Consider the following 17463-nt stretch of genomic DNA (forward strand, 5'->3'; position numbering starts at 1 on the left):
CACTGGTGCCGCGGGCCCGAGACACAGGTGGGGAGAGGGAAGTGGGGGGAGGATCTGCCCCGGCGAGTGGCTGCGTCAGCCACATGGGTCGCCATGCTGGAGAATGAGGGGAAAAGAGGGGAGGGATTGGTGACAGAGGCGGGACCATCACAGCCAAAGGAGTGTTGTAAAGAGGGGCTTCTTTACTGGAGAGGAATAGATAGAGTGGACAGCCAGTGCCACTTTCCCAGGGCACCAATGCTCAAAACAAGAGGACATGGCTTTAAGGTAATGGGTGGGAAGTTCAAGGGAGATGTCAGAGGGAGATTTTTCACTCAGAGAGTGGTTGGTGCATGGAATGCGCTGCCTGGAGGGGGGGGGGGGTGGTGATGGAGGCTGATACATTGGACAAATTCAAGAGATTGTTAGATAAGCATATGGAGGAATTTAAGATAGAGGGATATGTGGGAGGAAGGGGTTAGATAGGTGAGGTTTGATGGGCTGTACAGCATGGTGGGCCAAAGGGCCTGTATTGTGCTGTATTGTTCTATGGTTCTATATATTTCAGAGCAAATCAAAACCTGACTGGCTGGCAATGCCCTTGTTATTTTCAGAGATGTTCATACCAAGTGAGTTTGTGCAAGATCAGCTCTACCGAGCATTTGGAACTAAAAGCTAATGACACTAAAAAAGGTGAGAAGTGTTGGCCTATTAACAAGACTAACAAATGGTTTACTTTTCACAGTCTTCGGGGAAACATAAAAAGCTTCTTGCTAGTATTAACTCATCTCGACTTCAGTGCCCTTTTCTTCAGACAAAGAAACTGAATAAGCCGTACTTCGTTCACCTGATCAAAAAGATTAAGAGAACACCTTAACCTTTGACTTTTGTGCATTAACACTTTTACAATAAGCTACCTGTATTTGCACTTCCATGTCCTCTTCATATCGGCACAATGTCTCCATCAAAGTATTTGCCAATAATGCTCCAAATGTTTGAGGCAAATCTTTCTCGGGAATAAGAACCTCCAAAAGTTTCAGACCCAGATACTGGATTTCTGAAACAGTTAAGTGAAATGTGTTCATTACAGTAAAAAATAAAGTTGAATACTTGTGCAATTATTCTCTATATTCATTCTTGTTGACACACTGAAAAAATTAATTCACACCATTCGCACAGTTATCTCTCAACCAACAATAAAACAGATTAAGTCATCTTTAATCCCACTTGCTGTGCAAAATTAATTCACACCATTCACACAGTTATCTCTCAACCAACAACAATAAAACAGATTAAGTCATCTTTAATCCCACTTGCTGTGCAAAGGCTAGCTCTCACAATTGCCCGCACAACTAAGTAGTTACGTGGCAGCAGAGCCTTTGAAATATCTGTAAGTCATGAAGACCATTAGATAACTGAAAATTCTAACTTGCTTTTAGGTTTGCAGGTTTCTCATCTTCCACTTAGGTCAGGTTTAAGGCCACTAACCTTTATGAAAATCCTGATATCATAAATGATAGAGTTTTAATTTAAAAAATTGAGATTCCCTCCATTACATGTTATTTGCATTCACGTGTTCAAGATGTTAAAAACCATTCCAATGCAGTTAATTGGATAGGGGAAAAAAGTTGAAACAGATAAAATTAAAACAAAATAAAAGAACTATTGGACAGAAAAGGATTAAGGCAATTAAACACAGAATTTGCTAAAGGCACTGAAGACATTTTTATACAGAATTCCACAGCACAGCGGAATTTTGGCAAACTGTGTGTGCCAGTGGGGTTGAGGAGAGGGTACAGAAGCAAAGAGTAACCCAACATCATCCCTTATAAATGATGAAGTTAAGTGCCAATTTGGAAAGCATTGAAGAAGTCAAGCCTCAAGTTGACATAGAGGTCATGACATGGAATGATAAAGGCCGACAGCATTTTAGAGATGAAGGAAAGCAGCCTCTTCATTTAATCAGTTGTGGAAAAGATCCATCCAGGTTAAAAAAAATAGGATGCAATACTATTGTTGGTTTATGAGGAGGAAAGATAATGTGCCTTGGATAATTATGAACCAAAACAAAAACAAATTGCACTACTGCTGGTATCTGATGTCACTGCAGCCCAAATTAATTCCTAATGCTCCACTTTCCTTTTTTCTCCAGACTCTCTTCACCACTGCATGCAAGTCTTGGACCTAATCTCCAACCCTTGGGTTCAGAACTCCCATCCTCCTCAGCTCAACACTAGGTTAACTTATTTTCTCTCCTTGCCTTCTGGAAGGCAACCAATCAAGGCTTAGTTTCAAATAGAGCCCTTATTTTTTTTCTTGGCATTATTTGTGGGTCAGCAAATCATTTACACACAACTCACAAAAATAGTTCCTGACAACAGAATTTTTCCTTCCTGATACAATAGAAGGGCAAAATGGATTTTTTTACTGAGATGACAACAAACAAAAAAGGACAGTGCATTTGTCTTTCCTACCTCGTTCACGTGCATACATTTGCAAAGCATAGATTATGGTGTCCAAAACCCCATGTTTTATCAGTTCCTTTGTGTCTGAACAATCAGTAATAGAACACAGCACTCGAAGGCCCCACTGTTGGATTGTTGGACTCTGGATGAACTGGAAACATGCAACAATGTTTTTTAGCATCAAATTTAACATTATAGTTGCATTAACTATAAGGGATCATTTCATGGTTAAATACTAAAGGAATTTACCTGGTACAAATTTAGTTTAATGCTATTCTAGTATCTAAGGTGAAGAAGTTTATTATTCAAATAGAAACACAGAAAAATACTTAACAAATGCCTCAATGCAGCCATAGAAGCAAGCCTTTGAATTGCCCTGATACAGATCTCTTAACTATTTACCACATTTCAATGTTGGCTGCCTGCTGCCAGTGTTAAACAACTCATTCCTTTTCATTGATTTAGGTGCAATTAGAGGAAGTGACATTGACAACACTGTTAAACAAGACTAAATGAAAATATTTCAGCTACATCCACCTCCAACCTCGACAAATCAATTTCTTCTTCACTCCAAATGAAACCAATGTGCTCAAATTAGTGCTATCAATTTGCAGATTTCTAATTAAATATTTTGTCAATGCAAAACACAGGGCCATCACATTCTTCCTGCAGTGTAATAACCAGTATTGTTCACAGTATTCTGCCTGTGACCCAACTAGTGTTTCATATGACTATAACATGGCCACCCTTCTGTAACATTCTAAGCCTCAGCTGATAAAGGGGATAGTATCCAATATGCTGCTTTAATCATCTTATCCACCCATCTGCTACTTCCAGTTATCTGTGGACATGCACTTAAGATTACACTATACCCTCAGACTATTAGGTACTTTACCATTGTTTGGAAAATTCCTTCAACTTCTTTGCCCTTCATCTTAATATTACCTTAGATTTCTCTGGTTTCGCCACTTGGTGCCCACCTAACCAGTCCTTTGACATCTTCCTGCAGCCATCAACTTTTCTCCTTGAGATCACTGTATTGCAAACTTCTAAAATAAAGCCCTTGAATTTAAGTCAAATTCATTGATATCTATCACAAAATCCAAGTGACCTCGTACGGAGCCATAAATCCATTACCTTTTTGTTCACTACTTGCCACTTTCCCTTGGATCCATTATGCTTTCCTCAAAGTTCCCCACATGGGACTTCAAATACCTTTCTGAAATCCATGCAGACTCCACCAAATGGTCTATCCTTGTTGTCCCTCTTCAATGTTCAAACTATCCAATCCATTTAGTCAAAAATTTTCTCCCCTTAACAAATCCAAGATTACTTTCCTGATTAACTTGTGCCTCTCTAATTTATACTGAAGTTCACAATTTTTTCCAATAATTTGCAATGACAGATTGAAAAGCAGGTAGTTAATTGAGATAATTGCTTTTCCTGCCACTTTAAACAATCATGCTACATTAGCAGTTTTCTAGTCTTTAAGTACTATAACTGCAACCAACAAGGTATCATCCCCACTATTTCTTCACTTATTTCTTTTAAGAACCTGAGATACATTTAATCCAGGATTGCAAAGCAGTTATTTAATACGGCTTCTGACCCCATAATTATTTTACTATTTTGTCTCTACTCTTATCTTCATTATTCTACTTCGCTTCAGATATTCAGAAAACATTTGAGAGTTTTCCTTGATTTTATACAAGAGCATTTTCTCATGTTGTCTACTTGGTCTTCCAAATCTCTTGATTAATTTCACTTCTGCATGTTATGTACTCCCATGGGCTTTCAACTAAGTTGAGTTCCTGTTACCTGCTGAATGCATCCTTTTTTGGTCTTATCACATTTGAGCTTTAAACAAAGTGCCCACAAGATTTCACGAGTAAAGACTTAAGTTGCATCTGATGTGCATGCACTGTGAGATAGCCTTCTTAAGGAAGCTTAATGTCATTTCATTCTGGTGCACCAAGGATGCTAAGCCAGGTTCATCTCAGGAGTTACACCACCACTTCTGTGGCAAAAAAAACCTATCATCCTCTTTGCAGTTCACAATACAGCTGAATTTAGTATCACTTCAAATTTCCCTAATAGTCTTGCATCAAAGAATCTAGGTCATTAACATAAATGAATTCAAGCAATGTGCCTAAAAATGATTGAGGATGCCAGGAAAAAACTCTTGACATCAAGGGCGAGGAACAGCCAGGAAGGTTTTATTCAAGAAACATCTGGATGTGAAAACTGGGGAAAAAAAATCTCAGGCACAATAATGACAGAGCTAAAATAACAATATTTTAATTTCTCCATTTCAAAATAAAAATCTGAATTTTTCCAAATTGCTAATAGGTTCATAGATAGTAAAATGAATGAAGTCTCTGAATTGCTGGGTTAATGAGAACAATTCTCATTTTCAAAACGTAGTGTTTTTAATTAAGGTATTTTCTTTGAACTGAGTAAACGTCTTTTTGTTTTGACAATCAACATATTCATTGATGTGAATTCTGTTAATGAACAAGTTGAATTTTCACTTCCTGTCAGCACTCACAAAACAAATAAACCTGACACTAACTTTTGTTTTTGTAATACTCCAAAAATAACATTTTGCTTCGCATGAGATCTGCTAGAACTTTGGAAGTTACAAATGATTTCTAATATTGTTGGAAGAATTTGATACAAATAATTATATGGTCCCTTTTTAGGATTTCCAAATTGATTTTGAACTTACTGCATGCTTTATGATATGTTTCCATTTAAGATTATTTTAATACTGACTTTTCTGAATTAACATTTTCTCATTTCCATTCCACCTGAACACAATAAATCAGATGAGGATTAATATTACATTATTTATGATGAATTGAATAATATCCACACCACAGTTCTGGTAACTTCATGTTTATAAAGCCTAGTTTCAATACAAGTGATAAGCTTTAGATTTAACAATAAACAAAATAGTATACTATTTTACAATCTGTCAAAAACAATGACCTTGGCATTCAATCCCTGCTTAATACACAAGAAATCAAGTGGCTGCATTATAGAGTGGTTGAGGCTTGAGAGTTATCCATATTTGCATAAACTGGAATTAAATAAATAGATTGAAACATTTCAGGCTGCAAAGCAGCTACGAGGAGGATACCTAAGTCAATTTTAGGACCTCTACCGTTCAGATAACATCACTTAAGATGGCAGATTTAGGATAATGTCAATGTTTCAGATAATAACATCAATAATTGTTAAATCCTGAAGAATGTTAAAACTGTTGGTATGAGTAAAGGTAATGGCAGAGTGGAGGTGGTTGGAAAAACTGCATGTAGAGTCAAACCTTATGCACCACCTGCAATAACAGCTTTGAGATACATGCACATAAATGATATTACTTTCCTGTTTAAAAAGCAAGATAAAAACCCAAAATTAGATTTGTGGTCTTCGGTTGATCACCAGCTGAGTGTCATGTGTGCGATTGGTCTTAGTGGCTCAATGATTTGAATTTAATTGACTGCAAATGAAGATAAACAGTGATGAAGCTATCCCATTGATCAAAGTAGGAGAAAATGATTGGAGGTTTGAGAAGTTATGAATTCCAGGTCACATTTTGGAGAAACCCAACAGACAACAAAAGTACAAGTAATAAACTTTGCCAAAACAAAGACAATCGCCTAAATTTGAAATATCAGCATCAAGAACCAAAGCAGCAAATGAGGAAGAATCAGGAACAGGCCACAATATTAAGAATATAGCACTGTTGATTGTTGATCAATGGGCAGAAAAATACAAGCACTTCAACAACTCCACACGACTGGTATTAGAAATGATGGACACATTTCAAGAGCAGAACATTCTAGCTCTCATTAACTGGAAACAAACAGTTACTTTCTGCTCTCAAGCAGCTTTGCAACAATAATATCTCCCTGACTTTTCCCTTTTGGAGCAAACTGTAGCAACCTGCATTGTGTTCCAAAATATGCAGAATAATATCTGCATCTTAATTCAAACATATCTTTCTCCAGCCAAGATATATTGTGCTTCAAATCGGCATATGGACTTACAGTTGTAATGCAGAATGTTTCCCAAACGTTAATTTTGGTTGCGAACATTTTGGCCGATTTTATTGAACACACACAATTGAGCGTATGAAAAAATGTCACTATTGTTTTTATACTTACCTTGTTCAAAGTTTCAAGAACCAATTCATGTAAACCCTCCAACAAGCACTGCTCGTGAATTAATTTCTGCATTGATTCTGACACGTCCATATTTATAGGGTCTTCTTTCAGATTGATCTTGGATACTAGAAAAACAAATAAAACCAATTGTTGGTGGTTAAGATCTTCTTAAAAATATTTGGAGAACAAAGCAGGCTTCAAGGTCACAAGTGAAACAGTAATTCACTTTCACTTCTTCCACTTTGCGTACTGCATTCAATGCTCAAGATGGAGGTCCCTTCTCCTTTTAAGGATCCAACAGGAAATTGGCTAAGAACTTTGCAGAACATTCAGTCCAGAAGGGAGACCCAAGTTGCCAGTTATTTGTCACAATTAATTCTTAATCCCATTCAGCCTCCTACGCTGTTCCAATAATGTGCAACATGAGCTCTAGGAATAGTACCACATCTTCCATCCAAGCATGTTTCAACCCTCAGAACTCGATGCTAAATTCAGAAATTTCAGGCAGCAGGCCTTTCCTGTTGGAACTGGCCAACTCCAATGTAATGTCACCCACCTTCAATAGTGACTCAGCTTTTCTCCTACCACAAATGTTGCCTGATCTGCTGTGAATTTCCAGTTACCGTTTCAGATTTCCAGCAATTACTTTGCTGTTTCTCACAGTGCCAGCATGTTCTTTTGTTTCTTTTTTCCTCTCTGTTAGCACCAAAAATAATTGTTACCCAGACAGCCTTGATCCCCAATTTGTCACAAACATTCCTTTTATTCTCTCCATACCTCCTCCTCAATGCAACTAAAAGCATGCCAATTTTCACTCCTTTCCAGTTCTGAAGGGTCACTAATCTAAAATATTGATTCTGTTTCTCTCTGCATAAATACTGCCTGATCTCTTGAATATTTTTGGCATTTTCTGTTCTCTGAACAACAAAAGAAAATGCTCCCAATTTATTTCATCCAATCTCTTTACTGCAATAACATTGTTCTTCTTTGCATTAATTTACAGAAATTTTTTTATTCTGCTGAACCATTCAAAAATCCACATGCTCCCATCATTGTGTACATATCTACAGGTAAGCAATTATAGAGCAGTCTAGTTTAATATGCAAATGCAGGCCAGAAACCCTGGATACATAATCTAATTAAAATAAGGCTGTATGACTATGATCCAAAATAGATGATACATGACTCTTATCCAACCTAGTTTGTTGGCATTCCCATTTATTTTGAAACTTTTTTTAAATTTTAAGGTTCTTTCATGATCAGGTTCCATATCAACCCTTTGATAAGACTGTTTAACATCTGTACTTCTGACAGCATAAAAAGTAATTTAAAAAAATTTAGTGAAGAGATCTCATGAATTCATGCACAGAGATGGCAAGCTTTTTTTGTACTCTGAACGTGAATATTTGAGTTCCACTCATTGCTTTTAACAGAATTTAAGCTTGTTTGATAATACAGCAGCAGCTTTCATCCATTGGGCAGTAGACAAGTGGGAAGCTGGCCGTGAGCTGAGCTACTTGTGCTGAATGATTATTTTAAATTAATTCTTTCAATTATCCTTCAACCTAGCAACCTATAATGTTAAGCTTATTTTTATAAGTTGCGTTGCTGATTTGAGTTCAGATTTAAAGCAATTTACAAATGTTTAAGATAAATTTTACGGCACACCAATGCATATTGCAACTGATAATGAAATTAGTCAGCCATCTATTCTGCAATAGATGATATTGCCAGAAGAGAAGATAAGATTCAAGGATGTACTCAAACCTTTCTTGGAAAAAAATGCAACATTCTTCCTCTTAGGAATCCTTGGCTCATGGCCACTCAAATTGGAGAAGAATCATCTGGGATGCTCTAGAGAAACTCAAGGCCATGCATTATGAGTACATAGAACCTCTGAGCAAACTGCAGAAGCACATCACCTCACAAACTGCTGACTTGCCCATCCCATCAAGGTCCTCCTGCCCCATCAGTGGAAGAGTCTACATTTCCCATGCTGACCTCAGTCACCTGAGAACATACAAAACTGGAATCCTGAACGGCAGCTCAATGAGAAGAAGAATACATAGTACTAACAGAGATTCACTGTACCCTTTAAGCTTGAATCAGGTGTGATCTCTTAGAAGGTTGCAGGTTCAAACCCCCATGCAATTACTTAGGTTGACGTTTCCATGCTGCATCAAGAGTATAATACACATTGTGTGTGTTGTCTTTTGGATCAAATGTTACTCCAAAACCTCACATGGCCTCTTGATTGAACACAAGTTTCCATTTCAATATCCCTCTCAGCCAACATCATAAGAACAGGTGCGCTTGGTCTTTAGTATTGTGGAAATGTTATTATCTAGCAGCAGCTTTCTGTGTCTCACTACATTACAGTGACCAAAAGGTACCTCATACACTGAAGTGTTTAGGGATTGTTCTGAGGCCTTGAATTATACTGAAGAAATACAAGCATCAAATTACTGAAAATACATTTACTTCTCTGAACCAACTTGTGTCAGAAAAGAGAATCACTCTTGAATAGTCCCAATGACAATCACAAAACAGCACTGAAACAAATATTGCCCATTTTAACTTTTTGGAAAACTTGTCCAAACCCATAGAAGTCTACTTATCTTTGATAAAGCCACACATGCTCTTCTCAAGATAAAGGACTTCCTTTCTTTCCAATAACACCATTCAACATAAACTGTAGGTCAGCATTTCTTACTTACCAGGGCAAGTTAAATGTGACATAACCTGAAGGGCCTCTAGCTGTACCGAAAAATTGTTTGCATGATTCTTCAATGTGTTCGCTATTCTATTTAAGGTTAAATTCTTGACATCCAGATTCAGATTACTGAAAAGACATGAAATAATTATAGCACAGTAATCAATAGCACAAAATAAAATCAAAATGCAAAGTAAAAATTTGTAGAATCTTACTTCTGTCTTATTTAAAAGCTTGCAAGAAAGAACTAAATTATATCTATATTCCTCATGATAATACACAATATAGTACATCAAAAAGAGTCTGCAGAGATGCCACGATGGTTATTTCATTATCTGGAATCCAGTTTGAATTCAAAAAATATTAATATATTATTGGATTCAATTTTTCTCTCTCTTGCGAGAATCTAATGTCCAACTTGGCCAGCTTCTGAAACACTTGGTAGCATCAGAGCACAGGCTATTCTTTCCAATCTAAACAAGTAATTACAGAGACCACAATGTGGCAAGAGTGCTTTTGGAGACACCCTTGCCACATTAAAGACTCCACTTTTGCAGCTGTGCATGCAAAGATCCTTAACCTGCAAAAAGTTTAGATTATACCTAACCTAGGAGTTCTAAGAAGCAAAGGCAGAGGAACAAGCAGATGATCGACACCATCAAATACATGAAAACAGAATTAGAAATTCCATAGTGAAGTGCAAAGTTTTTCTGCTGTGCCTAATAGCATGGAAGCAGAAAATTGAAAGCTAAGTGATGAGTTCAGTCCATAAACTGTACATGATGGATATGAATTTATCACCTTGGCCTTCCATTCATAAGCTATACTTACAGGCAAAAAAAAGAAAATATTTACCTCCCCAGATAAAGCTTATTAAGTAACTTGAAGGCACTCTCCAAGACATGACTTGAATACAAATCCTTTTTCATTTGTTCTAAAAGGTTGATATGTATCCCTTTTGCCAACAGAAGTTTCCTTATTTGTACTATTGAACAAAAGAAAACAAAACATTACTCAATGAAACTGAGTTAATACTTAGGTATCATGTTTTTCCCCTATTTTGAACTTACTGCTTTGGTCTGCCAAAGTTGCCAGTGTACTTGCGGCTGCCTGAAACACTTCCTTCGATGCAGAATGTAATAACATGGCTGCCATCACCTGTCTATGAACTGGATAGCTATAATACAAATATAAAGTTGCACAAATTGCATTATATAAACATTATTTAACTTGTCAAGCATTTCTATCACAAAAAAAAGACAGAGCTGAGCATATTTTAAAACAAGAAATACCATGCTTCTTCATCTCCAATTTTTGCGTGAAGATTATTCTGATACACGAGTAGATTGTTCAGAGCCCAACAAGCTGCTTCCTGAAAGCAAATGTTGCAAAAATTGACCACACTTGTACTGATCAATCTGTTTTGCACAGACCAGCACCTTGCAGTTTTAACAAGTTACCATTAAATCTTCCCTCCCATTAATAAAATCTGTCAATGACTGCTTTATTTCCTTTCTGAACCATCACCTTCAGCTGCTTCAACAATTTTACTGAAGAAGAAAAAAATAAGATAACATCCAAAATCAGATTTAGTTTTCTGGTATATACTACACAAAGAGAAAAAAGCTGCAATTTGGAAAAAAAACAGAAGTATCTATTATGCTGAGAAAATCTCTACTGAGCTGTAGGAAGTAATGTATACAAAGTAAACCTTCCTTCCACTGTTTCTCTTCACCATGTGGCTCAATTCCAAGATCCTTTTCTAAGGGTGTTCAATTCTCAATGAATATACTCTACAAATATCGTTGGTGAATGTTATGTTGATAAATTAATTATACACCTTTGTTTTTTCCCAATTCTATGTGAATGAAAATTCATTGAACCAGGAGTAAACAGTACTTGCAACCATTTCAAAGTGAAATAATGGCATGAAATAATGGTGAAATCAGGAAATTCAACCACCCACCTCCTTGACATTAGTTTCCATTGGTTTCCATCTCTTCCTCCTCTCTCTTCAACCATGATGCCAGTCTCATCTGTCCCCACCTCTCACACTGATATTGGTCAGCTTTCCCAAATCCATGCTCTCAAAGCTCTTAGCCTCATGACCACCTCTTCCTCCAAATACTGCTGCTGCCCACGCGACCTCACTCTCCCTCAAAACGCTGGCCAATTTGCTCCTCCCCACCACACAAATTCTAGCATTGCCACACCTCGCTACATCATACAACAGAAAAAGAAGTGCTGCCATTCTACCCCTTACTCAACACAAGAAGATAGCACTACCAACGTCAGTAAGCACACCGAAGGTCAAACCACCCTCCCCACAAGCTGATCTCACTAGCTGACCTCAGGGAAAAGGGACCAGGTGGAATATTACAAAAATGTGCAATTGATGAAACTTGGCATCTAGCTTGGGTCTACAGGGTGTGACAGAATGAAGCAGAAAGACATTTATATTCTATCACACCCTACAATGATGCAATGAAATTACGAGGCATTGAGCTTAGAAAATACAAATGCATTCACATTGAGTAATAATTGAAGAATAGATCAATTTAGCACAACATTAATAGCTTGAGAGATGTGAATATGAAAGAACCACAAGGATCTGCATTTATAAATGATTGCTATTTGAATAGATTTGTGAAGCTGGAGCTCCAATTCTCGAGTAAAGTTGTGACTACATTTTAAAAAAACCTCCAAAGTTTCCATAAGTGTAAAGAAAATAACTTTAATAAAAACCATGTGAGTAAAGACCTGATGTACATTCCTTTACGTCTTTGGGGAAACAATAACAATACATAATGAAGGACCTATTTGACAAGAATATTGGAAGTCAAGAATGATGATGAGATTTTCCTCACCAATTTATTCTCTCTAAAAAAGATCAAAAAGAATAAATACGGTAATACTGTGAAGGACATCAAACACCTAACCAACTTAACTATTCCTTCATGAACCTTATTTGCATCCAACATAACAATTTCAAGAATGAGAAAGAGGTGAAACTGATTTTAACTGATATAGCAGCCACAGGAAAGTTCTACTCTCATCTTAGTTTAATGACATTTCACAAAAATACTGCTTTGGTGGAACAGTGGAGAAAAAGCCAAAAAAGCTGAAAGAGCAGAATTCAATATTTTTTTTAGAAAATGGAAATGGAAGAGAAAAAAAAAGTTTCCCCTAAGGCAATACATATTTGTACGGGGTGCCTCAGAATGAAAGCATGTCCCTAATTCTACTTCTCTACCTATTAGTTCACTTCCTTGTATTTTATTCCCTTCCTCACACAGTGGCTTATTTTAACCGCAAACAGTATCACTCCACTACATAAATAGCTAATCAAATATGAACCCAACTAATGAATATCTGCCCTGGTTGCCACTAGAGAGCACGAAACTCAGAGAGTCTAAAAGGAGCAGCAACAGGAGGGCAGAGAATCATAAAAGAGAGGGATAGAGGCCCCTTGAGTTTAAAAGGAGCAGAAACAAAGTCCCTGACATTTTAAACTCAGTGGATTGAAGAGGCCTCAACAATTGAAATTGTGTGGGTAAGTGTTGAGAGTCAAATAAGACACTAATGTAATTAGTAGGCTTTAATTTAATTTAAAGTGAACATGATGGCAGGACAGCTTGGACCTGTGGCATTTGTGGGAATCCAGGGACACTTCCACATGTGCAGGAAATGCATTGGCTGCTTCAGGTTAGCTGCATTACAGATCAAGAACTGTGGATGGATTCAATGTGGAGTATCAACGATGCTGAAATGCACATGGATAACATATTTAGGGATGTACAGCTGCACAGAAGGAAGGGAATACGCGACTGCCAAGCAGAGCTGAAGGCGGCAGTAGTGCAGGAATCCACTGTGACACTTCCTTTCTCACTGATAAACTGCATTGAATGTTGTTGGGGAGTTGACATCAGGGGAAGGCAGCAACAGCCAAGTTCACGGCAACATGTGCAGCTCTGCTGCAGAGGAGAGGAAGAAAAATAATGGCAGTACGATAGAGATAAGGGATGAAATTGTAAGGTGTTTCTGTGGCTGCAAACAAGACTACAGGATGGTATGTTACCCCCCTGGGGTTGGGGTCAAGGATGTCTCAGAGTGGTTGTGAAGCATTCTGAAGGCGGTGGGTGAACACCCAGTTGTCTTGGTGCATATTAGTACCACCAATACAGGATTAAAAAGGCCAGTGTTCTACAAGCTGAATATAGTGAGTTAGAAAGTGAATTTTAAAAAAAAAGCACCTCTAAAATTAGTAACCTCTTGATTACTCCCAGTGCCACGTGATAGGCAGAGTTGAAATAGAAGAACAAATCTTATGAATATGGGTAGAGATAGACTGGGGATGGTTAGTTGTGGGGTTGATGATAGATCAGCAATGGCAAACATTTAAGGAGTTCATACATGAACTCTAACACTTGTTCATTCCTACCTGACACCAAAGTAAAACAGGAGAAGTGGCTCAACCATGACTAAAAAGGGAAATTTGAGATGGTATTAGATCCCAGGAGGAGGCATTTAAATTGGTCCAAAAAAAAGCAGTAAACCAGAGGATTGGAACAGTAAAGGAAGACCAAGTGATTATTGGGGACAATAGAGAACAAGTGTAAGCTGGTAAGGAACATTAAAACCGACTGTAGAAGTTTCAATGGGAATGTAAAGAGAGAAAAATATTAGTGAAGGGAAATGAAGGCCCCTTACAGTCAGAAACAAGGAAATTTATAATGAGGGGCAAAGAAATCGCAGACCAATGGAACAAATACTGCAGGTCTGCCTTTACCAAAAAGGGACATAAATAACCTGCCAGAAATACAAGGGAACCAAGGGTCTCAGGAAAAACTAAAAACAAACAATATTAATAGGGAAATGTGTTCAGGAAATTGATGGGTTTGGAAGCTGATAAATCCCCAACAAAGTTTGTATTCCAGAGTACTTAAGGTGTCCCAAGAATGCATTGGTGGTATTTTGTTACATTTTTAAGATTCTGGATCAGTTCCTACAGATTACATGGCAGCCAATATAACATCACTATTTTACAAAGGGAGAGAACAAATTATAGACCAGTTAACCTAACATTAGTGATGGGGATAAAGCTCTTTTCCATTGTCAAAGATGTAATAGCAGAGCATTTGGAAATGAGTAACAGGATCTGTAAAAAATCAGCATTGATTTACGAAAGGAAAACAATACTTGACATCTAACCTGAAATTTATGTAAAAAGTGGAATGATTCAGTGGGAATGGTATATTTGTACTTTCAGAGGGCTTTCGACAAGGTCCCACAAAAAAAGGTTAGTGTAAAAAATTAAAGTGTATAGGATTGGGGGTAATGTACTGATATAAGCAGAGAATTGGTTGGTAGACAGAAAATAAACAGTAGGAATAAATGGGCCCTATTCCGAGTGGCAAATAGTAACAAGTTGTATTTTGCAGAGTTTTGTACCTGGACACAGCTATTCACAGTATATATTAACTACTTAAATGCAATATCTCCAATTTTGCGGACAACAAAGTTGAGGAGTGTGAGAAGGATGCAGAGAGCTTCCATTGTGATTTGTACAGGTTGAGTGAATGGACAAATGCAGTATAATGTGGATGTGAAGTAATCCACCTTGGTGGCAAAAGCAGATTATCTGAAACGCAAGCAATCAGGATCAGCCTCAGTACAAAGAGACCTGAATGTAATTGTACTCCCATTGATGAGAATAAACATGCAGGTGCAGAAGGTGATTAAAATGGCAAATGGTACTTACAAGAATTGAGTACAGAAGCAGGATGCCCCACCAAAAGTACAGGGCCTTGGTGAGACCACATCTTGAGCACTGTGTGCAATTCTGGTCTCTATTTGAGGAAGAATATCTTTGTTATGGAGGAAATGCAGTGAAAGTTCATGAGATTGATTTCTGGGATACAGGACAAATGTGTTGAGAGAGATTGGGATAATTGGACTTGCATTTGCTGGCTGTTAGAAAAATGAGAGGGGACCTCATTGAAATGTATGAAATTCTGATGGGACAGATTAAAGCTACAAATAACGTTCCAAAACTTAGGGTCATCGCCCAAGGATATGGGGCAAGCCATTTACAACTGTGATGCAAAGAAATGTCTTCATCCAAAGAGTGCCGAACCTGTGGAATTTTCTAACATAGAAAGTAGTTGAGGCCAAATTATTATGTATATTCAGAAGGAGTTAAATATAGCTCCAAATACTGAAAAGATAGAGATATGGAGAGAAAGAAGGAATACAGTTACTAAATTTGAATGATCAGCCATGATCACATTGAATGGCACAGTAGACTAAAAAGGCCAAATGGCCTACTCTGACTCTATTTTCTTCATTTCTGTTTTTAGCAGTTAGTGCTGTTGCCTCATTGCACCAAGGATCCAGGTTGTCTCAGATTACAACAGAATATAGATCATCTGGGAAAGTGGGCGAGGGAATGGCAGAAGAAATTTAACTCAGACACATGGATTTAGTGTTGTACAATGAACAAGATTTGATTAGGGAGCTTAAGGTAAAGGAACCCTTACAAGGCAGTGATCACATTATGATAAAATTCACCATGCAGTCTGAGAGGGAGAAGCTCAAATCGGGTGTATCAGGATCACAGTTGAGTAAAAGGTAACTACAGAGGTGTGAGAAAGCTGGCCAAAATTGATTGGTAGAACACCCTGTCAGGAATGATGACAGAGCAGCAATGGCAGGAGTTTCTGGGAGTAATTCAGAAGACACAGGATAATTTCATCCCAAAGGAGGAGCATTCTAAAGGGAAGATGACACAACCATGGTTGACAAGGGAAGTCAAAGACAGCATACATGCAAAAAAAGAGAGGGTAAACAATATTGCAAAAATTAACCGGAAGCTAGAGGATTGGGAAGTGTTTAAAAACCAATAGAAGGCGACTCAAAAAGCAATAAGGGAAGAAAAGATGAAATATGAATGTAAGCTAGCCAATAATAAAGAATACCAGGTTTTTTCACATATTTAAAGAGCAAAAGAGAGGCAAGAGTGCACATCAGTCCACTGGAAAATGACACCAGAGAAATAGTAATGGGGAACAAAGAAAGGGCAGATGAAATGAGTAAGTATTTTGTGTCAGTCTTCACAGTGGAAGACAGCAGCAACATGCCAGAAATTCAAGAGAGGAATGGTCCCAGAAGACTGGAAAGATCACAAATGTTACTCCACTCATTAAGGAAGAGAGGCAAAAGACAGGAAATTATAGGCCAGTTAGCCTGACTTCAGTGGGAGGTAAGATTTTAGAGTCCAATATTAAGGACGAGGTTTCAAGGTACTTGGAAGCACATGATAAAATAGGCCAAAGTCAGCATGGTTTCCTTGAGGAGAGATCTTGCCTGTCAAATCTGCTGGAAGTCTTTCAGGAAATAACAGGCAGGATAGACAAAGGAGAGTCAGTGGATGTCATTTACTTGGATTTTCAGGAGGCCGTCAACAAGGTGCTGCACATGATGCTACTACACAAGATAGAAGATCATGGTATTACAGGAAAGGTACCAGCACGGATAGAAGATTGGGCGACTAGCAGAAGGCAAAGGGTGGGAATAAAGGGAGCCTCTTCTGGTTGGCTGCCGGCGACTAGTGGTGTTCCTTAGGTCAGTGTTGGGTCTGCTACTTTTACACGATATTTTAATGATCTGGATGATGGAATTGATGGCTTTGTGGCCAAGTTTGCGGATGAGACAAAGATAGGTGGAGGGGCAGGCAGTGTTGAGGAAGCAGGCAGTCTGCAGAAGGACTTGGACAGGTTGGGAGAATGGGCAAAGAAGTGGCAAATGGAATACAGCACAGGGAAGTGTATGGTCATGAACTTTGGTAGAAGGAATAAAGGTGAAGCTATTTTCTAAATGGGGAGAATTCAGAAATCGGAGGTGCAAAGGGACTTGGGAGTCCTAGTGCAGGATTCCCTCAAGGTTAACTTGCAGGTCAAGTCGGTGGTAAGGAAGTCAAATACAATGTCAGCATTCAAGAGGACTAGAATATAAAAGCAAATACGTAATGCTGAGGTTTTAAGGTGTTGGTCAGACCTCATTTGGAGTACTGTGAACAGCTTTGGGCTCCACATCTAAGGAAGGATGCGCTGGCACTGGAGAGGGTTACGAGAATGAT

The 17463-nt window shown here is 38.0% G+C and overlaps 1 protein-coding gene across 1 annotated transcript in view; it reads right to left on the reverse strand.

The window, feature by feature from the left end:
* The window catches only part of lrrk2 (leucine-rich repeat kinase 2), a 125930-nt gene that overhangs the window by 86751 nt on the left and 21716 nt on the right, over positions 1-17463 (reverse strand). The window contains exons 10-16 of the mRNA XM_052033742.1: positions 10619-10698; positions 10397-10503; positions 10182-10311; positions 9331-9455; positions 6614-6738; positions 2454-2595; positions 897-1036 (exon numbers count right to left, since the gene is read on the reverse strand). Of these exons, the coding sequence (XP_051889702.1) occupies positions 897-1036; positions 2454-2595; positions 6614-6738; positions 9331-9455; positions 10182-10311; positions 10397-10503; positions 10619-10698 (849 nt within the window). The remainder of the gene's footprint in view (positions 1-896; positions 1037-2453; positions 2596-6613; positions 6739-9330; positions 9456-10181; positions 10312-10396; positions 10504-10618; positions 10699-17463) is intronic.

Source organism: Pristis pectinata, chromosome 19, assembly GCF_009764475.1.
Source record: "Pristis pectinata isolate sPriPec2 chromosome 19, sPriPec2.1.pri, whole genome shotgun sequence".
NCBI classification, from domain to species: Eukaryota; Metazoa; Chordata; class Chondrichthyes; order Rhinopristiformes; family Pristidae; genus Pristis; species Pristis pectinata.